Source organism: Falco peregrinus, chromosome 8, assembly GCF_023634155.1.
Source record: "Falco peregrinus isolate bFalPer1 chromosome 8, bFalPer1.pri, whole genome shotgun sequence".
In the NCBI taxonomy this organism is placed as follows: Eukaryota; Metazoa; Chordata; class Aves; order Falconiformes; family Falconidae; genus Falco; species Falco peregrinus.
Genome location: NC_073728.1, coordinates 45,548,741 through 45,570,397, shown reverse-complemented (window position 1 = coordinate 45,570,397; position 21,657 = coordinate 45,548,741). Strand labels below are relative to the sequence as shown.

The window sequence follows — 21,657 nt, the reverse complement described above, 5'->3', positions numbered from 1 at the left end:
CACTGCTACTGCTCACATGCATTTCAAATAACTAATGGTACATGAAAACTCTGTGTTGTAAGACAATCGTGATAAATAAAGTAATGAATTATAGACTTTAGAAAAACCTTCAGCTAATAAGCCGTTCATAATGAAAATACCTGTGCATGTCTAATAGTCCAATCCTATGAATAACGTTGGCGAGCAAGAATTTAGCATTATATCGGCATTAGGCACATTAAGACCCTGTCACTACATCCTCAGCTACACCACTACCTCTAACTACATGGCTCTGTAAAAGACACGAAGACGAACAGTAAAGCAGGTGAAAAGTGCCCAGAGGACAGTATTGACCCCTCGGAGATTAGCCCTTATGTGTCAGAAGAGGCTACAGGGTTGCTGCGTCAACAGGTATCTCGTGGAAAACGAGGTCATTCTCACAAAATCGTTCTAGGTACAGGAAGACTCTGGATGTGCTCACCGGCTGGGAGTAAGGGTAAGGAGCCCAAAAGGAGAAAACAACCTTTCCAACCCGTAACGCTAGTAAGAATGCGTGCTTCTCTGTTCCTCACACACCATTTGCATCGACTTTAAACACTTAGTATCGGAAAATCAAGCGCTGCTACACGAGGGAAAACCGTAAGAAACAAGCTGTAAGGCGACATCAAAAGCACAAATGAACAACCCCTCACTGCAAGAGTGTCTTGACATTTCTTGAAAGTGCCATGCTGTCTGTAACACACCCCGACAGAAATCGAGACAATACTATTTCCTAACACCTTCCCCATAGACTGAAGACCTAAGAGGCTTATAGAGTCTATAAGCACAACATTCAGTCTGGGAACATCTAGTTCTTCAACTCCACTCCATCGTTGGAAGAGCACAGCGGTAACTCACAACCAACGTGACCAACCAGCTCTTGCATATGCACGCGTATTTTAGAATTTAACACTTACCAACAAGTAATTTGCGCTCCTCCTCGACCCTCTTTCTAAATCCGGAGCATGGAGCTCACTTTTGACCCAGTCAAGGAAATTCCCACAAATAACAAGGAATTATTATCCCAGGAATGCCTGGGAATGGTCTCCTGATTAAGGAAGGCGTTTTCCACCTCCAATGTGGAAAACACACCCCATTCTGGTACACAAAATCGGCATTGCTATCACTACTGGCTGAGGAACATGCTCTGTGAGGGACTCTCACACAAGAGACTAGTACAAGACATGCCAAAGCACACAGGCGCTATACGTTCATATCCAACAATGGCTTACATCCATCCTAAATAAATGACTGTTAAATGAAAGAGATGTGTAACAAGGGAAGAGAGATAATCAAGTGAACCAAAATAAAAGACTTCAGATAAACACCTTAACTAAAATGTCGTTCACGATAAATACAATTGTGCATTTGTAATACACCTATAAGTAAAATGTCTCACAGGCTGGTAAGAAACACAAAAAATTAATAGAACCTTTCAAATAACTACAGGTTTCAAAAGGCATACTACCTGTTCGTAACACACGGCTTTCAACAATACTAAATAATATAAGATCAAAATATCATGCCAAGCAGATAATGGTACGAAACAAGCAATAAGGATTCATAAAAAGTACAAACTAGTAACCAGCCGTACAAAGTTATGAACGGGGCAGTTGACGTTCTGTTTACAGACAACCTAAAGCTACAAAAACGCATGTGCTGTCAGTAAGATACGTGACCCTGCTAATAACGCTAAGTACTGTTTCATATTAATGCAATATCTCTGTTCAGAAGAGCTGCTACTAAAAGGAAAACTGTTATTCTACATGTCGGGGGACAGACTGAGAAACAACCTGGCCCAGACTAAGAACAATATAGCCAAAGCAGCCTCCCACACCACGGTGAGGATGAAAAATACTCCCACGTCCACCTCCCGGGAGCAAGAGGAACGACCACGCAGCGCGATGCTAAATGAAACCTTGCCTCACTCCTAACCAAACCTCCCCACGCAGTATAAGAAGACGGGAGAGAAAGGGCAGAGAAGCAGCAGAGAGATGCGTAGCGAAACCTGTCCGGCCAGAGGCACTCACCGGGGGCGCGGCGGGGTCGTCGCCGAGCAGCGGCGCGGGCTCGTCGGGCGGCGGCCGGGCCGGGAGGGTGTCGCAGCAGCTGCCGGCCGACAAGCGGAGCTGGCTCTTGCGCGAGTCGGCGGTGAGCGACACCTCGTGCGAGTAGGAGTGCAGGAAGGCGCGGACGCCGTCGATGCCCACGAAGTGCGAGGCCGGGACGCCGCGCGCGGCGCCGCTGCCCGCCGCCAGCAGCTGCGAGCGGCGCCAGCGCCGCAGGCGCAGCGCCAGCAGCAGCAGCAGGAAGGCGAGGAAGAGGCAGGACACGGCCGCCACGGCCACCACCAGCCAGCGCGTCAGGCTGCCGGCCGGCTCGCCCGGCGCCGCCGCCGCGCTGCCCAGCTCCGAGAGCAGCTCGGCCACGCTCTCGGCCAGCACCACGGTCAGCGTGGCCGTGGCCGACAGCGCCGGCCGCCCGTGGTCCTTCACCACCACCACCAGGCTCTGCCGCGCCGCGTCGCGGGCCAGCGGGAAGCGCGCCGTGCGCACCTCGCCGCTGTGCAGCCCCACGCGGAACAGCCCCGGCTCCGTCGCCTTGGCCAGCTCGTACGACAGCCACGCGTTCTGCCCCGCGTCCGCGTCCACCGCCACCACCTTGGCCACCAGCGCCCCGGGCTCCGCCGAGCGCGGCGCCAGCTCCACGCCCGCCCAGCCCGCGCCCGGCGCCGCCGGCGGGTACAGCACCTGCGGCGCGTTGTCGTTCTCGTCCACGATCACGAGCCGCACCGACACGTTGCTGCTCAGCGCCGGCGCGCCGCCGTCCTCCGCCCGCACCCACAGCCCCACCTCGCGCACCTCCTCGTAGTCGAAGGAGCGCAGCGCGTACAGCGCGCCCGTCTCCGCCTGCACCGACACGTAGGACGAGAGCGGCGCGCCGCGCACCCGCCCCTCCGACAGCCGGTACCGCACGCGCGCGTTCTGACCCCAGTCCGCGTCCGCCGCCCGCACCGTCAGCACCAGCGCGCCCGCCGCGTTGTTCTCGGGCAGCCGGGCGCTGTAGCGCGCCTCCGCGAACACCGGCGCGTTGTCGTTCACGTCCAGCACCCGCAGCGCCAGCACCGCGCCGCTCCACAGCGACGGCGACCCGCCGTCCGCCGCCCGCACCGTCACGTTGTACTCCGCCACCTCCTCCCGGTCCAGCTCCCTCGCCGTCACCACGCGGTAGTAGCCCTCAAACGACTTCTCCAGCCGGAACGGCAGCCCCTCGCCGATGCTGCACCGCACCTCGCCGTTCGCCCCCGAGTCCCGGTCCTGCACGTGCAGCAGGGCCACCACCGTCCCCGACGGCGCGTCCTCGGAGATCGCGCTCAGCGCCGACCGCACAGAAATCTCGGGCGCGTTGTCGTTCACGTCTGTCACGCTGATCGCGACTTTGGCAGTGTCGAAAAGGGCCCCACCATCATGTGCTTGAACCTCCATTTTATGTGAGGACACGTCCTCGAAGTCCAAATGGTCCTTAACGGATATTTCCCCTGTCTCAGTGTCTAGGTAAAAAAGTTCTGACGCTCTGTCTGAAATTCTTTTAAGACTGTATTTCACGTGCCCGTTCAGCCCCTCGTCGGCGTCGGCGGCCGTGACGGTGAGGAGGACGGAGCCCACGGGCACGTCCTCCGGCACACGCACCGTGTACTCGGCCTGGCTGAACTGGGGCGCGTTGTCGTTCGCGTCCAGCACGGCCACGCGGATCCGCGCCGTGCCCGTCCGTGCCGGCTCGCCGCCGTCGCTCGCCCTCAGCACCAGCTCGTGGAACGCCGCCTCCTCCCGGTCCAGCGCCTTGGCCAGCACCAGCTCGGGGCGCTGGTCCCCGCCGGGGCCCGCCTGCACGGCCAGCGAGAAGTGCTCGTCGCCGCTCAGCTCGTAGCTCTGCAGGGAATTCGCTCCCGCGTCCGGGTCGTGAGCCTCGGCCAGGGGAAACCGCGACCCCGGCGCTGTCGTCTCACTCATTCGCAGTTCTTTTTCTGCCTCTCGGAAGCGGGGCGCGTTGTCGTTAATGTCTGTGATCTCCACATCGACGCCGTAAACCTTCATTTCCCCGTCCACTATCACCTCACAGCGCAGCACGCATTTCTCCACCAGCCGGCAGAGCTGCTCTCTGTCTATCCTCTCCGCCGTCACCAAATGTCCCGTCTTCCCGTGCAGGGCGAAATACTGCGCCTTACCTTCGCAGACAAGGCTCACACCGAGTTCGGGGAGCGCGGACAGCTGCAGCGCCAGGTCCTTGGCCACGTCGGCCACGAACGAGCCCTTCGGCATCTCCTCGGGAACCGAGTAGCGCAGCTGCCCCCACGCCGCCTCCCACGCCGCCAGCAGGACGCACCAGAGCAGGGCTCGCTCCCGCCGGCCCCAGCGCCTCCCCGCCGCGCACATCTCGGTCGCGGCACCACCGGCAGGTCCCCGCCGCCGCCCGCCGCCACGGGTACGGGAACGTCTCGCCGCTCCGATCCCCTCCGCCTCGCTGCAGCGCGGCTCCGCACCGCGGGGACGCTCGCAGACCGCCCGGCCGCCGAGCCAGCCAGCGAGCGAGAGAGCGAGCGAGCCGGGCCGCCGCGGGCGGGGCTGCCGGCAGCGCTCCGGCCTTCCTCTCGCTCCTCCTCGGTCAACAGCGGCGCCCGCAGCCTCCTCCCGGCACTGCAGGCACCGAGCGCTGCCGAGCGCGGCCCTCCCGGCCTCCCCACGGGCAGCTCGCCGGGACGCGGCACTCGCCGCGGAGGCAGCGGGTCCCGTCCAGCGGGGATCTCCGCCGTCGCCTTCTCTCCCGCCCGCCCCTGCCTGGCTCCCCGAGACCATCCCGGCCAGGGAGACAGAGCGCGCCTCCCGCGGCTCGCGTGCTGCTTCCGCACGGCAATGATGACCGCGTAAGGGCCAAGAATGCAAAGGAACGTACATTTTTCTCCAAATACGACGCTCAGACCATTAGTTCAAAACCACAAACCCCCACCACTGGTTTCTGTAGCCGTCACGCTGGAACGACCGGTACAAGGACAGCAAGAGCAAACAGGCTCTGCAACAAAAACGCGATGTCCAGAGCGTCCCCCGGGAGCCAGAGGGATCAGGCTCATTCACCCAGCCGCCAGGAACACGCCTCAGATTAAACGCTCCGCCACCGCTGACGGTCATTAGGCGGTTAAAGGCTAAAGGGGGTGGCGGCCAGCAACACAGAACCTCAGCGCCCCACCCCCGCCCAGCCAGCCCCTGACGAGGGGCGTTGCTCGGGCACATGCACGGGGTCTGGGATTTCTCCCCGCAAGACACAGGATAGCTTATGTACATTCACATTTATCCAGGTCATTCGATAATTCGATACTGATAATTCTATAATCGGTTTCAACGACCGCGCAGCGGCTTTCATCTTCTCAAAAATCACGCTGTAAGAGCTTGATGCGTGGCAGGAAAACACTCGTCTAGTTCGTGAATCTTCCCGGCCGCGGGACACAACTTTCCCACTAAATGCTGTAGGAAGCGGCAGAAGACAAGGACGGCTGCAAACCCTAAGCCACGTGGACGATGCGAAAATGTGCAAATGCACTTCATTCGAGTGCCCAAGCGCTGTCGTTTTGCGTTCCTCATTGTAGTCTTAGGTATGTTCTCAGGATGGGAAGACAGGCTCTGAAACACAAGAGGCGACTTTTTCCCCTCCCTTTTTTTTTGCCGTTCTACCCCTGCGCTTGTCTCAGACAGAGAGACAGAACAGGGCCAGTAAGGAAGAGGGAACTACCACCCAGGAAAAAGAGAGGAGAAAGAATCGTGCACAGAACTCGGGAAAATCACGCCCTGATGAAATTTATCTGCCCCACGAATGCAGCCGTTCCTGCAGCCTTCTCCAGAAGATGGGAGGGCACCTGGCGGAAGGAGGGAACCGCTCACTGGCGGGGAACAAGCCCCGGGGTAACTGCCCCGGTCACGGCGCCACGCGCACCTTCCTGTGGGAAAGAGCATCAAGGGGCAGGCGGAGAGCCCGTGCGTGCCTCCGTTCCCTGGCGGGGACACGGCTCAGCGCTGCACCTGCACCGCCCCCGCGGGAAGCCCCGGGGAAGAGCGGTCGGCGGCTCGGAAAGGCTCGAGGGGAGGAGCGCGAGCGCGCGGGCTTACCGACCTGCGGTGCGTCGGCGTCCGCGGGCGGCTCTCCCGCGCCGGCGCTGCTGCTCGGGCTCGGCTTCCCGCAGGGCTCCCCGCCGAGCAGCTCCTCCGCGGGCAGGCTGGGCAGCGGCGGCGGCAGCCAAGCGCCCTCGGCGACGGCGCGGCCCGGCGCCACGCACAGGTTGTAGGAGTAGGGCAAGGTGCCCTCGCAGAAGTCGGCCGGGAAGGCGGCGCCGGCCACGGAGAAGCGCTGCGCGCCCAGGCAGCGCAGGACGGCGGGCGGCCCGGCGCCGCGCACCCGCGCCACCACGGCCAGCGCCACGCTCAGCAGGAACAGCGCGGACAGCAGCGCCAGCGCCAGCACCAGGTAGAACTGCAGCTCCGCCGGCGCGTCGGCGCCCGCCGCCCGCTCGCTCAGCTCCGGCAGCGCCTCCTGCAAGCTCTCGGCCAGCACCACGTGCAGCGTGGCCGTGGCCGACAGCGCCGGCTGCCCGTGGTCCTTCACCACGGCCACCAGCCGCTGCTTGGCCGCGTCCCTCTCCGACACGGCCCGCGCCGTGCGCACCTCGCCGCTGTGCAGCCCCACGCGGAACAGCGCCGGCTCCGGCGCCTGCACCAGCTCGTACGACAGCCACGCGTTGCGCCCCGCGTCCGCGTCCACCGCCACCACCTTGGCCACCAGGTACCCGGCCTCGGCCGAGCGCGGCACCACCTCGAACGGCCCCGCGCCCGCCGCCGCCCCCGCCCCCGCGCCCGCCGCCGGCCACAGCACGCGCGGCGCGTTGTCGTTGCGGTCCAGCACGAAGACGCGCACCGTCGCCGTGGAGCTCCGCGCCGGCGCCCCGCCGTCCTGCGCCCGCACCGCCACCGCGAACTCGCGGCACTGCTCGTAGTCGAAGGAGCGCTGCGCGTACACCGCGCCGCTCCGCGCCTCCACCGACACGTACGGCGCCGCGCCCGCGCTGCCGCCCGCCAGCCAGTAGCTCACGCGCCCGTTGGCGCCCGCGTCCGCGTCCCGCGCGCGCACGCGCAGCACCGGCGCGCCCGCCGCGTTGTTCTCCGCCACGTAGGCGCTGTAGGCGGCCTCCTCGAACACCGGCGCGTTGTCGTTCACGTCCGACACCTCCAGCACCAGCGCCGTGCGGCTGGACAGCGCCGGGCTGCCGCCGTCCCTGGCCACCACCGTCACCCGGTGCTCGGCCGCCTGCTCCCGGTCCAGCGCGCTCGCCGTCACCACCTTGTATGAGCCGCCCGACGACGCCACGATCGACAGCGGCGCCTCGCCCGACAGCTCGCACGACACCTGACCGTTCTCCCCGGAGTCCGCGTCGTTCACGTTCAGCAGGGCCACCACCGTGCCGGCCGGCGCGTCCTCGGGCACCGGGCTCGACACCGACAGCACCGTGATTTCGGGCGCGTTGTCGTTCTCATCGGTGACCTCTAGCTGCACCCTGCAGTGCGCCGTCAGCCCGCCGCCGTCCCTCGCCTCCAGGCCGAAGCTGTATTTACTCCTCTCCTCGAAATCGAGGGGACCCGCCGTCCTGACCTCGCCGCTCTCGCTGTCCACGCTGAACAACGCGCGGACGCCGTCGGGGACGTTGCCGAAGGAGTAGGAGACCCGCGCGTTGGAGCCCGCGTCCGCATCCGTGGCCTGCACCCGCAGCACCGGCGACCCCGGCGGCAGATTCTCCCGCACTCGCGCCTCGTAGACGCTTTTACTGAACACGGGCGGGTTGTCGTTGGCGTCCGTCACGTTGACGCGAACCTGCACGGTCCCGGACCTGGCGGGGTCTCCGCCATCCACCGCCGTCAGCACCAGCTCGAAGGAGCTCTGCTTCTCACGGTCCAACGCGCGCTCCAGCACTAACTCCGGCTGCTTGCTTCCATCCGGGCTCTCCTTGACGGCCAGGCTGAAGGACGGGTTGCTGCTGAGCTGGTAAGTCAGCTGCGAGTTGCTGCCCACGTCCGCGTCTCGGGCCATCTCCAGCGGAAAACGAGCGCCGGGAAGCGTCAGCTCTACGATGTCGAGGTGGAGAGCAGCCTTGCTGAAGGCCGGCGCGTTGTCGTTGACGTCGTGGATGGCGACGTCGACGTGGAAGACGTTGAGCGGGTTCTGCACCAGCGCCTCGAAGCTGACGGCGCAGGACGGCGACTCGCCGCACATCTGCTCCCGGTCCAGCCTCTCGCTCACGTACAAGTTCCCGTTCTCCTCGCTCACGCTGAAGTATCTCAGCTGCCTCTTAGCGGCAGACGCCACCCGCAGCTTGCGTGCCGGCAGCTCGGCCGGGCTCAGCCCCAGGTCCCGCGCCAGCGGCCCCACCAGCGAGCCTCTGTCCAGCTCCTCGGGGATGGCGTAGCGGATCCGCTCCGGCGCCGCCCGGCAGCACAAGCACAGCAGCACGGCGGGCAGCAGCGCTCGCCCGGCCGCTGGCCGCCGGCTCGGCCCCGGCCTGCCCGCCATTCTCGCCAGCGCTCGCCGCGCTCCTCCCTCCTGCCGCTGCCCTCCCTCCCTTGCAGCCCCGCTCCGCCACGAGCGCGGGGGCCGCCGGAGGACAGCGATCTCGGCGCCGGCTCGGACGCTGCTGCTCCCCGCGCCGCCTCTCGCCGCTGCTGCCCGTGCCGCTGCCGCTCTGGCCGGCTCCGTGCGAGCCAGCAGCCCGTGGGGGCAGGACGCTGCGGCGGCTGCGGCTGCGGCTGTGGCTCCAGCGCCACTCCGCGTCGGCCAACAGCGGCACCCGGAGGCGCCACGACGCCACCGCAGCCGGCTGATGGCCGCGCTCCTCGGGGCGCGGGGGCTGCGCCGGCCCCGGGGGCGTTCAACGCTCAGGTACACTGCCAGGGGCTTTCGGTCACCTCCCCCATCGCAGAGAGTGCTCAGCACCCGATACGCGCGGCAGAGCAGAACACAAAGCAACTCAGCCGCTCTTGGTAAAATCGGCGGCAACGAGAAGAGCAACACACGGTTTGATAGCTGCAGAAGACTTCATTCTCCGTTCTGCTTTCCTTGCCTGGGACGAGTACCATCAAGGACAAACTCGTGTTGGTGTATTCAATGAGGCATCAGAAACCGAATGAAGCAAAATCCTCTGCAGTCCTCTCATGCCAGTACTGCATGGGGAATCTTTTGTTCTCTTGTTAATTCTTTATCTGTTGTAAATTCTTCCATTAGGGGGAAGAAAATTTATTCTGGGAAACACCAGAAAGGCCACGTGTATAGCTCTGGTCTAAGAGAGCAGAATATCCCTTACTAGTTACATTTTGATTCACAGAAGTTCCTGCTCAAGCATCTCCATACTTGAGGGGCTGACCAGGGAAGTGCAAAGCCACACCGAATCTTTCATGGATCCAAAGAATGGTTTGGGATGGAAGGGACCTTTCAAGTTCACCTAGCCCAGTCCTGTGCCATGGACAGGGACCTCCTTCACTAGGTCAGGTTGCTCAAAATCCCGTCTAACCTGTCTGTAAACCCTTCCAAGCATGGCACATCTACAACATATTTTGAAAACCTGTTCCAGTGTCTCACCACCCTATTTATAGAACGTTTCTTCTTTCTGTCTAATCAGAAACATCCGTCTTTCAGTACAAAACCATTGCCTTTTGCCCTTTCACAACAGCCCCTCGTAAAAAGTCTCTCTCCATCTATATTATAAGCCCCATTTATACATTGAAAAGGTACAGTAAGGTCTCCCAAGAGCCTTCTTTTCTATAGGCTGCAGAATCTCTAACTCCTTTAGCCCTTCCTCAACAGCAGAGATAAATGGCCAAAAGAAAAGAGGCAAAGAGTCACGGTCATCTTACAGAGCCTGGGTCATAACATTTTCTAGCCCTTTGACCATTCATTTGACTTTCTCTGGACCTTATGTAACTGGCCCACATCTTTTATGACTGTGGGCCCCAGAGTTGAGCGCAGTCCTGCACCTGGGGTCTCATGAAAGCAGAGTAGAGGGGGAGAACCACCTCCCTCAGCCTGCTGGCCACGCTACTTCTTATGCAGCCCAGGATGTGTGATTGGCTTTCTGGGCACAAAGCCCACATTGCCAGCTCATGTCCCATTTGTCACCCACCAGTACCCCAGTGTTGTTCTCAATCGTCCCATCCCTCAGTCTGTATTGAAACTGGGGATTGCCCAGACTCAGTTGCAGCACATTGCACTTGGCTTTGCTGAACTCCTAGCCTGCAAAGGTGTCCTCAGGTTATGTCTCTTCAGTTTGAGTAAGTCAGCTCACCTTCAAGTCATCTCCAATATGCTGTCATTGATCCAAATTGCACTATGAACTTTATAAAATAGTACTCATCCAGGTACAGACTGTTGAGGGACACCACATGTTACTGGCTTCCACTTGGACATTGAGCCATTGACTTGAACTCTTTGGACATGGCCATTCAGCCAGTGATCTAACAGTCCCATATTTCTCCAGCTTAGCAGGCACCGTATTTTGGGGGACTGTATAGAGGATACCCTGCACACCATCTCCTACCATCACTGGGTGTTCAAACCTTGCTTCGGAAGGATTACCACTCTGCACTTTGAGGACTGCAGTAGGGATGGTCTTCCTCTTTCTCACTACAGACAAGTGCGCCTCTGGGAGCACACGTATGCCTAGGAAAGTCTTCCTCTTTACAGTTCTCAACATCAAAGGGGTGTATGCGATCTGAGCCTGCACTCTGGGAATTGCAAGGGACCTGACCTTCCCTATGTCATCAGGCACACTGAGGTCAAACACTAGCTCGTGACAACAAGCAAGGAAAGAGTCAGAAACATGCAGGAATGAAAGCATCACAGGGAATAGCATTTCTTAGGCCACACTGTCTGAGAAGCAGGAACCCCAGTTGCACACATGGTACACCATCAGGCACACAGTTGTGTTAACTATAACAAGGAAAGAAAATGGCTATCTGTTCTTCTACAATCTCACACACACAGCTCCCCTCTCTTCTCTCCAACGGTACACAACTGGTTGATTTGCTACTGGCCTTCTCAGAGTTGGAAAAGACAGACCATGCTAATACAATGCACTACAATCACACCAAGAGGGCAGTTATGTTTCCTCGCCCCAAGTCTGAGAACAAACAGAAGGATTGTAAAGCACACCACTGAAAAAAGGACAAAATAAAAGAGAAACATCCTTCCAACAGAGTCAGGGTCATCACACTGTCTACTGAGGTAGAATCTCCTCCCCTCTATTAACACACGTGCTCTTCCACAGAAACGTGGCTTCCTCTAAGGTCATGTTTAAAGAGATTCCTCCCAACAATAACAGAACACAAAGATACTCTGACATCTTCTGCCTTTCACACTTGATGTAGTGTGGACAAGAGGCACTAACATGTGACACATTGCTAAACAAAGCTCTGCTGATAATGACAAGGAAACCTACATGCACAGGAAACCAAGAAAAAAAACCCCATAAATCAACAAAGCAAGGCAAGGAAGCATCAGAAGACGAAGTGTTGTCAGAGAAACTCACCTGGAAGTCTTCTTGGTCTTCACTGCAGGCATTGAAATTCCTCCCTGAGAGCACCTGGAAGTCACACAGATCTCAGTCTGCCAGTGTGGCCCTGAAGTCTCACCCTGGACTGCATAGTACTAGGGGGGTCATTTTAAGAAATAGTCATCAGCTCCCAGAAACCTTTTTTTCTACTGTGTGACCCGTTCATCTCCCACAAATATGAAGCAATAAGTGTAAACACCTTGTCATCGTTCTCTTTCTCATGCTCATTCTCCTGGGCTACTACAGCAGACTCTCTTTTAGCTTCTGCTTGCTTTTCCTCACAGGCAAATGTCTGTCTTAGGTGGCTGAAGGAAGTATTTGCTGCAAAATGCCACGCACGGTTTCAAATGCAAAAGCACTCTGCAGAAAGCGGGGAAATGAACCACGACCTTCCAGGACACAAAGGCCTGAAAGACAGTGTCATTACAACTATGAAGAAACTCCACATCGCAGTGTTACAGGGGCAGACAGAAGGGTAATGCAGTTTCACAGAGGAATTGAAGCCGTTCTTCCCGTGCATCATTGTCCAACACAAACAGTTCCTGCGCAAACTGCTAGAGGACAGACATTCCCTTTCAGGACAGGGCAACCAGGACCACTGCCTGAATGGCACAGGCCTTGGCAAAAGGCACAAAATCAGACCGTTGCTCAGACAGGACCATGCTGACCCACCTGTTTCCGTGGCTCCAAGCCTCCCTCCCACCCTCCTGGCTCTGCACTCACAGCCTACAGCTGCACCATGGACAGTAACCAGTGTTTTGGCCACGTGTCAGCCACAGGCTAAAAAGTATGTCATTTGGTGGCACCTTAGGGAAACAGAAGGGCATCAAAGTCTTTGCCTTGGCACCTGTACACCTTCATGGTATGGATGGGAAGTGCTTTGCCAGCCCAACAATTAGAAGAGACCTCAAATTGTTGTAAGGGTCACCAGGCACAATGAGGCCCAGCTTTAGGCCTGGACAACCAACAAGGAAAGAACGAGACATCTGCTGCAGAGAACGAATCACAGCTTCACAGTTCAGCCCCTGCCAACTGCAGAAGCTATGCAAGAAGAGTATCTAGTTGGTAATAAGCACGTGAGTGGCTCACACCAAAGACCACAGCCACATTTCCTCAATGGAATGTCTTTGCAGAGTAGAAGAGGGAAAATGCATGGAACCACAGCTGTGGGCTCCCTGTAACAACTAGGACAAACTGAAATTTTACAGCACCATTACATCTTCCAGACATTTCAGATGTCAGGCACAGTAACCTTTTTCACTTGCCCGGTCTCTGGACAGGCAGAACTTTTCACCCTGCCCAAATATTACACAACGGGAAGGCTACCTCTGCAGACAGACACCACTGAAAGAAAAGTTGCACGCCAACTTGTCCTTACTGAAGAACAAGGATCACAACACAGATGCATGCAAAGGGATTTCTTCGCTCATCACACTGCTTCTGAGAAATTTCTCAAGTGCATAAGCGATATGCAGCTCCGATAGAGACCCAGTCATCCAAGGATCACCTCAAAGATACAACAGTCCTACTACAGCACAGGGGCACCTTGGAAGATAGATGAGTCCCAAACCACGACATAAAGTGCACGTCAATGCTCAATAACTGCCATGTACAGCACACATCACTCAACAGGCAGAATAAATTGATGAATGCAGTGAAGCCTGGGAACTAACAAAACATGTGTCTTGTTTGTGACAACCAAAAGCATTTCCTCCAGTAACATTTTATGGAAACACAGCTATGATTGTCTTCCTCTTTACAGCAGTGACCATCAAAGCCAGGTACGTGAGAGTCAGAGAAACGTAGCAGATCTGATCTTGCACATGTTATCAGAGATGATGACCCACCTCCAGATCATCACAATGAGCAAGGCAAGAAGTTAACCCGTGCTGAATTGAAGGGATCATGGTAGTCTCTTCTTAGAGCACGGCACTTAGGGTCAGGAACTAATTCAGGTATTTAGTAGGGAATGAACACTCAGGTGGCTCCTTCCAAATCACTTGTAATGGCCCTTGCCATAAGCACATAATTAAGCCATTTGTTAAAGACACCGTGAAAACCTGTGAACACACAGGAAGGACCTCCCAGGGCTCGCAATGCAGATGGAAAAACATTCCTTTGGCCAAACAACATGTCTTGTGCCCTTCTACAGCCCCTCAAGGATAGCTCCCAGGACGCTCGTCAACAGCCCCTCACAAGTCTCATGGTGGTCTTGGACCCACCTAATGTACCAGCACCTCTCACCAAAGGGCCAGTCCCCCAGGCCATTTCTCTGTGACATAAACCATTATCACGCCTGGAAGCATTCCAAGAAGGGAGGCGCCTTCTCTGCAAGGTTCTCTAGAGGAGCCTCGGGGTGGAAGCCGAGCAAAGCAGGAGTCCCGAGTGCTCCCTCAAGGCCATGCACCCCCACACACCCCCGCGCCTGTCCTGCTGCGGTCGTGCCTACGCCTCCTCCCCCCGCCAGCCCCGCGAGAGAGCGCCAGGGGCCCTCAGCGCCCCTGCCTGCCACCGCAGCCGGAGCGCCGGATGAGCCAGCCAGGCACGGGCCCCGCGGGAACGAGAGGCAGGAGCGCACCGAGGCCCTGTGCCCGCAGCTGCCGCGGCCTTGCCTGCGTGCGCAGAGGGAAGGCAAGGGGCAGCGAGAAACTCCAGAGCGGCAGGAAGGAAAGGCAGCCAAGCGCGGGCAGAGGCACTCACCGGGGGCGCGGCGGGGTCGTCGCCGAGCAGCGGCGCGGGCTCGTCGGGCGGCGGCCGGGCCGGGAGGGTGTCGCAGCAGCTGCCGGCCGACAAGCGGAGCTGGCTCTTGCGCGAGTCGGCGGTGAGCGACACCTCGTGCGAGTAGGAGTGCAGGAAGGCGCGGACGCCGTCGATGCCCACGAAGTGCGAGGCCGGGACGCCGCGCGCGGCGCCGCTGCCCGCCGCCAGCAGCTGCGAGCGGCGCCAGCGCCGCAGGCGCAGCGCCAGCAGCAGCAGCAGGAAGGCGAGGAAGAGGCAGGACACGGCCGCCACGGCCACCACCAGCCAGCGCGTCAGGCTGCCGGCCGGCTCGCCCGGCGCCGCCGCCGCGCTGCCCAGCTCCGAGAGCAGCTCGGCCACGCTCTCGGCCAGCACCACGGTCAGCGTGGCCGTGGCCGACAGCGCCGGCCGCCCGTGGTCCTTCACCACCACCACCAGGCTCTGCCGCGCCGCGTCGCGGGCCAGCGGGAAGCGCGCCGTGCGCACCTCGCCGCTGTGCAGCCCCACGCGGAACAGCCCCGGCTCCGTCGCCTTGGCCAGCTCGTACGACAGCCACGCGTTCTGCCCCGCGTCCGCGTCCACCGCCACCACCTTGGCCACCAGCGCCCCGGGCTCCGCCGAGCGCGGCGCCAGCTCCACGCCCGCCCAGCCCGCGCCCGGCGCCGCCGGCGGGTACAGCACCTGCGGCGCGTTGTCGTTCTCGTCCACGATCACGAGCCGCACCGACACGTTGCTGCTCAGCGCCGGCGCGCCGCCGTCCTCCGCCCGCACCCACAGCCCCACCTCGCGCACCTCCTCGTAGTCGAAGGAGCGCAGCGCGTACAGCGCGCCCGTCTCCGCCTGCACCGACACGTAGGACGAGAGCGGCGCGCCGCGCACCCGCCCCTCCGACAGCCGGTACCGCACGCGCGCGTTCTGACCCCAGTCCGCGTCCGCCGCCCGCACCGTCAGCACCAGCGCGCCCGCCGCGTTGTTCTCGGGCAGCCGGGCGCTGTAGCGCGCCTCCGCGAACACCGGCGCGTTGTCGTTCACGTCCAGCACCCGCAGCGCCAGCACCCGCGCCGCTCCACAGCGACGGCGACCCGCCGTCCGCCGCCCGCACCGTCACGTTGTACTCCGCCACCCTCCTCCCGGTCCAGCTCCCTCGCCGTCACCACGCGGTAGTAGCCCTCAAACGACTTCTCCAGCCGGAACGGCAGCCCCTCGCCGATGCTGCACCGCACCTCGCCGTTCGCCCCCGAGTCCCGGTCCTGCACGTGCAGCAGGGCCACCACCGTCCCCGACGGCGCGTCCTCGGAGATCGCGCTCAGCGCCGACCGCACAGAAATCTCGGGCGCGTTGTCGTTCACGTCTGTCACGCTGATTGCGACTTTGGCAGTGTCGGAGAGACCTCCGCCGTCATATGCCTGAAGTTCCATTTGATGTGAGGACATGTCCTCGAAGTCCACAGCCCCCTTAACGGATATTTCCCCAGTCTCAGTGTCTAGGTAAAAATGTTCTGACGCTCTGTCTGAAATTCTTTTAAAACTGTATTTCACGTGCCCGTTCAGCCCCTCGTCGGCGTCGGCGGCCGTGACGGTGAGGAGGACGGAGCCCACGGGCACGTCCTCCGGCACACGCACCGTGTACTCGGCCTGGCTGAACTGGGGCGCGTTGTCGTTCGCGTCCAGCACGGCCACGCGGATCCGGGCCGTGCCCGTCCGTGCCGGCTCGCCGCCGTCGCTCGCCCTCAGCACCAGCTCGTGGAACGCCACCTCCTCCCGGTCCAGCGCCTTGGCCAGCACCAGCTCGGGGCGCTGGTCCCCGCCGGGGCCCGCCTGCACGGCCAGCGAGAAGTGCTCGTCGCCGCTCAGCTCGTAGCTCTGCAGGGAATTCGCTCCCGCGTCTGGGTCGTGAGCCTCGGCCAAGGGAAACCGCAACCCCGGCGCTGTCATCTCGCTCATTCGCAGTTCTTTTTCTGCCTCTCGGAAGCGGGGCGCGTTGTCGTTAATGTCCGTGATCTCCACGTCGACGCCGTAAACCTTCATTTCCCCGTCCACTATCACCTCACAGCGCAGCACGCATTTCTCCACCAGCCGGCAGAGCTGCTCTCTGTCTATACTCTCCGCCGTCACCAAATGTCCCGTCTTCCCGTGCAGGGCGAAATACTGCGCCTTACCTTCGCAGACAAGGCTCACGCCGCGGTCGGGGAGCGCGGGCAGCTGCAGCGCCAGGTCCTTGGCCACGTCGCCCACGAACGAGCCCTTCGGCATCTCCTCGGGCACCGAGTAGCGCAGCTGCCCCCACGCCGCCTCCCACGCCGCCAGCAGGACGCACCAGAGCAGGGCTCGCTCCCGCCGGCCCCAGCGCCTCCCCGCCGCGCACATCTCCGCCGCGGCACCGCCGGCAGATCCCCGCCGCTGCCCGACGACACGGGCACGGGTACGGGAACGTCTCGCCGCTCCGATCCCCTCCGCCTCGCTGCAGCGCGGCTCCGCACCGCGGGGACGCTCGCAGACCGCCCGGCCGCCGAGCCAGCCAGCGAGCGAGAGAGCGAGCGAGCCGGGCCGCCGCGGGCGGGGCTGCCGGCAGCGCTCCGGCCTTCCTCTCGCTCCTCCTCGGTCAACAGCGGCGCCCGCAGCCTCCTCCCGGCACTGCAGGCACCGAGCGCTGCCGAGCGCGGCCCTCCCGGCCTCCCCACGGGCAGCTCGCCGGGACGCGGCACTCGCCGTGGAGGCAGCGGGTCCCGTCCAGCGGGGATCTCCGCCGTCGCCTTCTCTCCCGCCCGCCCCTGCCTGGCTCCCCGAGACCATCCCGGCCAGGGAGACAGAGCGCGCCTCCCGCGGCTCGCCTGAGGCTACCGCACGGCAATGATGACTGCCTAACGGCCGTGGATACACAAAAATATACATTTTTTCGTAAAACGATGCTCAAGACTTTTACTCCAAAAGCACAACCCTCCCATCACTGGCTTCTGTAGCCGTCACGCTGGAACGACCTGTACAAGGACAGCAAGAGCAAACAGGCTCTGCAACAAAAACGCGATGTCCAGAGCGTCCCCCGGGAGCCAGAGGGATCAGGCTCATTCACCCAGCCGCCAGGAACACGCCTCAGATTAAACGCTCCGCCACCGCTGACGGTCATTAGGCGGTTAAAGGCTAAAGGGGGTGGCGGCCAGCAACACAGAACCTCAGCGCCCCACCCCCGCCCAGCCAGCCCCTGACGAGGGGCGTTGCTCGGGCACATGCACGGGCTCTGGGATTTCTCCCCGCAAGACACAGGATAGCTTATGTACATTCACATTTATCCAGGTCATTCGATAATTCGATACTGATAATTCTATAATCGGTTTCAACGACCGCGCAGCGGCTTTCATCTTCTCAAAAATCACGCTGTAAGAGCTTGATGCGTGGCAGGAAAACACTCGTCTAGTTCGTGAATCTTCCCGGCCGCGGGACACAACTTTCCCACTAAATGCTGTAGGAAGCGGCAGAAGACAAGGACGGCTGCAAACCCTAAGCCACGTGGACGATGCGAAAATGTGCAAATGCACTTCATTCGAGTGCCCAAGCGCTGTCGTTTTGCGTTCCTCATTGTAGTCTTAGGTATGTTCTCAGGATGGGAAGACAGGCTCTGAAACACAAGAGGCGACTTTTTCCCCTCCCTTTTTTTTTGCCGTTCTACCCCTGCGCTTGTCTCAGACAGAGAGACAGAACAGGGCCAGTAAGGAAGAGGGAACTACCACCCAGGAAAAAGAGAGGAGAAAGAATCGTGCACAGAACTCGGGAAAATCACGCCCTGATGAAATTTATCTGCCCCACGAATGCAGCCGTTCCTGCAGCCTTCTCCAGAAGATGGGAGGGCACCTGGCGGAAGGAGGGAACCGCTCACTGGCGGGGAACAAGCCCCGGGGTAACTGCCCCGGTCACGGCGCCACGCGCACCTTCCTGTGGGAAAGAGCATCAAGGGGCAGGCGGAGAGCCCGTGCGTGCCTCCGTTCCCTGGCGGGGACACGGCTCAGCGCTGCCCCTGCACCGCCCCCGCGGGAAGCCCCGGGGAAGAGCGGTCGGCGGCTCGGAAAGGCTCGAGGGGAGGAGCGCGAGCGCGCGGGCTTACCGACCTGCGGTGCGTCGGCGTCCGCGGGCGGCTCTCCCGCGCCGGCGCTGCTGCTCGGGCTCGGCTTCCCGCAGGGCTCCCCGCCGAGCAGCTCCTCCGCGGGCAGGCTGGGCAGCGGCGGCGGCAGCCAAGCGCCCTCGGCGACGGCGCGGCCCGGCGCCACGCACAGGTTGTAGGAGTAGGGCAAGGTGCCCTCGCAGAAGTCGGCCGGGAAGGCGGCGCCGGCCACGGAGAAGCGCTGCGCGCCCAGGCAGCGCAGGACGGCGGGCGGCCCGGCGCCGCGCACCCGCGCCACCACGGCCAGCGCCACGCTCAGCAGGAACAGCGCGGACAGCAGCGCCAGCGCCAGCACCAGGTAGAACTGCAGCTCCGCCGGCGCGTCGGCGCCCGCCGCCCGCTCGCTCAGCTCCGGCAGCGCCTCCTGCAAGCTCTCGGCCAGCACCACGTGCAGCGTGGCCGTGGCCGACAGCGCCGGCTGCCCGTGGTCCTTCACCACGGCCACCAGCCGCTGCTTGGCCGCGTCCCTCTCCGACACGGCCCGCGCCGTGCGCACCTCGCCGCTGTGCAGCCCCACGCGGAACAGCGCCGGCTCCGGCGCCTGCACCAGCTCGTACGACAGCCACGCGTTGCGCCCCGCGTCCGCGTCAACCGCCACCACCTTGGCCACCAGGTACCCGGCCTCGGCCGAGCGCGGCACCACCTCGAACGGCCCCGCGCCCGCCGCCGCCCCCGCCCCCCGCGCCCGCCGCCGGCCACAGCACGCGCGGCGCGTTGTCGTTGCGGTCCAGCACGAAGACGCGCACCGTCGCCGTGGAGCTCCGCGCCGGCGCCCCGCCGTCCTGCGCCCGCACCGCCACCGCGAACTCGCGGCACTGCTCGTAGTCGAAGGAGCGCTGCGCGTACACCGCGCCGCTCCGCGCCTCCACCGACACGTACGGCGCCGCGCCCGCGCTGCCGCCCGCCAGCCAGTAGCTCACGCGCCCGTTGGCGCCCGCGTCCGCGTCCCGCGCGCGCACGCGCAGCACCGGCGCGCCCGCCGCGTTGTTCTCCGCCACGTAGGCGCTGTAGGCGGCCTCCTCGAACACCGGCGCGTTGTCGTTCACGTCCGACACCTCCAGCACCAGCGCCGTGCGGCTGGACAGCGCCGGGCTGCCGCCGTCCCTGGCCACCACCGTCACCCGGTGCTCGGCCGCCTGCTCCCGGTCCAGCGCGCTCGCCGTCACCACCTTGTACGAGCCGCCCGACGACGCCACGATCGACAGCGGCGCCTCGCCCGACAGCTCGCACGACACCTGACCGTTCTCCCCGGAGTCCCTGTCCCGTACTTTCACCACGGCCACCACCGTGCCGGCCGGCGCGTCCTCGGGCACCGGGCTCGACACCGACAGCACCGTGATTTCGGGCGCGTTGTCGTTCTCATCGGTGACCTCTAGCTGCACCCTGCAGTGCGTCGTCAGCCCGCCGCCGTCCCTCGCCTCCAGGCCGAAGCTGTATTTACTCCTCTCCTCGAAATCGAGGGGACCCGCCGTCCTGACCTCGCCGCTCTCGCTGTCCACGCTGAACAACGCGCGGACGCCGTCGGGGACGTTGCCGAAGGAGTAGGAGACCCGCGCGTTGGAGCCCGCGTCCGCATCCGTGGCCCGCACCCGCAGCACCGGCGACCCCGGCGGCAGATTCTCCCGCACTCGCGCCTCGTAGACGCTTTTACTGAACACGGGCGGGTTGTCGTTGGCGTCCGTCACGTTGACGCGAACCTGCACGGTCCCGGACCTGGCGGGGTCCCCGCCATCCACCGCCGTCAGCACCAGCTCGAAGGAGCTCTGCTTCTCACGGTCCAACGCGCGCTCCAGGACTAACTCCGGCTGCTCGCTTCCATCCGGGCTCTCTTTGACGGCCAGGCTGAAGGACGGGTTGCTGCTGAGCTGGTAAGTCAGCTGCGAGTTGCTGCCCACGTCCGCGTCTCGGGCCATCTCCAGCGGAAAACGAGCGCCGGGAAGCGTCAGCTCTACGATGTCGAGGTGGAGAGCAGCCTTGCTGAAGGCCGGCGCGTTGTCGTTGACGTCGTGGATGGCGACGTCGACGTGGAAGACGTTGAGCGGGTTCTGCACCAGCGCCTCGAAGCTGACGGCGCAGGACGGCGCCTCGCCGCACATCTGCTCCCGGTCCAGCCTCTCGCTCACGTACAGGTTCCCGTTCTCCCCGCTCACGCTGAAGTATTGCTTCTCGGCGCTGAGCCGCAGCTTGCGTGCCGGCAGCTCTGACGGGCTCAGCCCCAGGTCCCGCGCCAGCGGCCCCACCAGCGAGCCTCTGCCCAGCTCCTCGGGGATGGCGTAGCGGATCCGCTCCGGCGCCGCCCGGCAGCACAAGCACAGCAGCACGGCGGGCAGCAGCGCTCGCCCGGCCGCTGGCCGCCGGCTCGGCCCCGGCCTGCCCGCCATTCTCGCCAGCGCCCGCCGCGCTCCTCCCTCCTGCCGCTGCCCTCCCTCCCTTGCAGCCCCGCTCCGCCACGAGCGCGGGGGCCGCCGGAGGACAGCGATCTCGGCGCCGGCTCGGACGCCGCTGCTCCCCGCGCCGCCTCTCGCCGCTGCTGCCCGTGCCGCTGCCGCTCTGGCCGGCTCCGTGCGAGCCAGCAGCCCGTGGGGGCAGGACGCTGCGGCGGCTGCGGCTGCGGCTGTGGCTCCAGCGCCGCTCCGCGTCGGCCAACAGCGGCACCCGGAGGCGCCACGACGCCACCGCAGCCGGCTGATGGCCGCGCTCCTCGGGGCGCGGGGGCTGCGCCGGCCCCGGGGGCGTTCAACGCTCAGGTACACTGCCAGGGGCTTTCGGTCACCTCCCCCATCGCAGAGAGTGCTCAGCACCCGATTCGTGCGGCAGAGCAGAACACAAAGGAACTCAGCCGCTCTTGGTGAAATCGGCGGCAACGAGAAGAGCAATACACGGTTTGATAGCTGCGGTAGATTTCATTCTCCGTTCTGCTTTCCTTGCCTGGGACGTGTACCATCAAGGAAAAATTGGTGTTGGAGTACTCAGTGAGGCATCAGAAACCGAATGAAGCAAAATCCTCTGCAGTCCTGTCATGGTAGACCTGCAAGGGGTCTCCTTTGTTTTTTTGTTAATTTTTTCTTCTCCTTTTGTATTTTTCCATTTGGGGGAAGAAAATTTAAACGGCC

The 21,657-nt window shown here is 62.1% G+C and overlaps 4 protein-coding genes across 4 annotated transcripts; all 4 read right to left on the bottom strand.

The window, feature by feature from the left end:
- Positions 1 to 1,645: 1,645 nt before the first annotated feature.
- On the bottom strand, positions 1,646 to 4,930 carry LOC129785080 (protocadherin gamma-A10-like). The gene has a single exon (XM_055813126.1). It carries the CDS (start codon positions 4,869 to 4,871, stop codon positions 1,926 to 1,928), a length of 2,946 nt encoding a protein of 981 aa, XP_055669101.1. The 5' UTR covers positions 4,872 to 4,930; the 3' UTR covers positions 1,646 to 1,925.
- A 1,052-nt stretch (positions 4,931 to 5,982) lies between these two features.
- On the bottom strand, positions 5,983 to 9,239 carry LOC129785017 (protocadherin gamma-B5-like). Its single transcript, XM_055812144.1, has one exon. The coding sequence runs from the start codon at positions 8,620 to 8,622 to the stop codon at positions 5,983 to 5,985; it is 2,640 nt and encodes an 879-aa protein (XP_055668119.1). The 5' UTR covers positions 8,623 to 9,239.
- Positions 9,240 to 14,098: 4,859 nt separating this feature from the next.
- LOC129785016 (protocadherin gamma-A12-like) lies at positions 14,099 to 17,047 on the bottom strand. The gene is given in 3 exon segments (XM_055812143.1): positions 14,099 to 15,448; positions 15,450 to 15,515; positions 15,517 to 17,047. Coding segments are annotated over 3 exon segments (2,658 nt in total). The 5' UTR covers positions 16,759 to 17,047.
- A 290-nt stretch (positions 17,048 to 17,337) lies between these two features.
- LOC129785069 (protocadherin gamma-B2-like) lies at positions 17,338 to 21,435 on the bottom strand. The gene is given in 2 exon segments (XM_055813029.1): positions 17,338 to 19,220; positions 19,222 to 21,435. Coding segments are annotated over 2 exon segments (2,628 nt in total). The 5' UTR covers positions 20,926 to 21,435; the 3' UTR covers positions 17,338 to 18,296.
- Between the last annotated feature and the right edge of the window lie 222 nt (positions 21,436 to 21,657).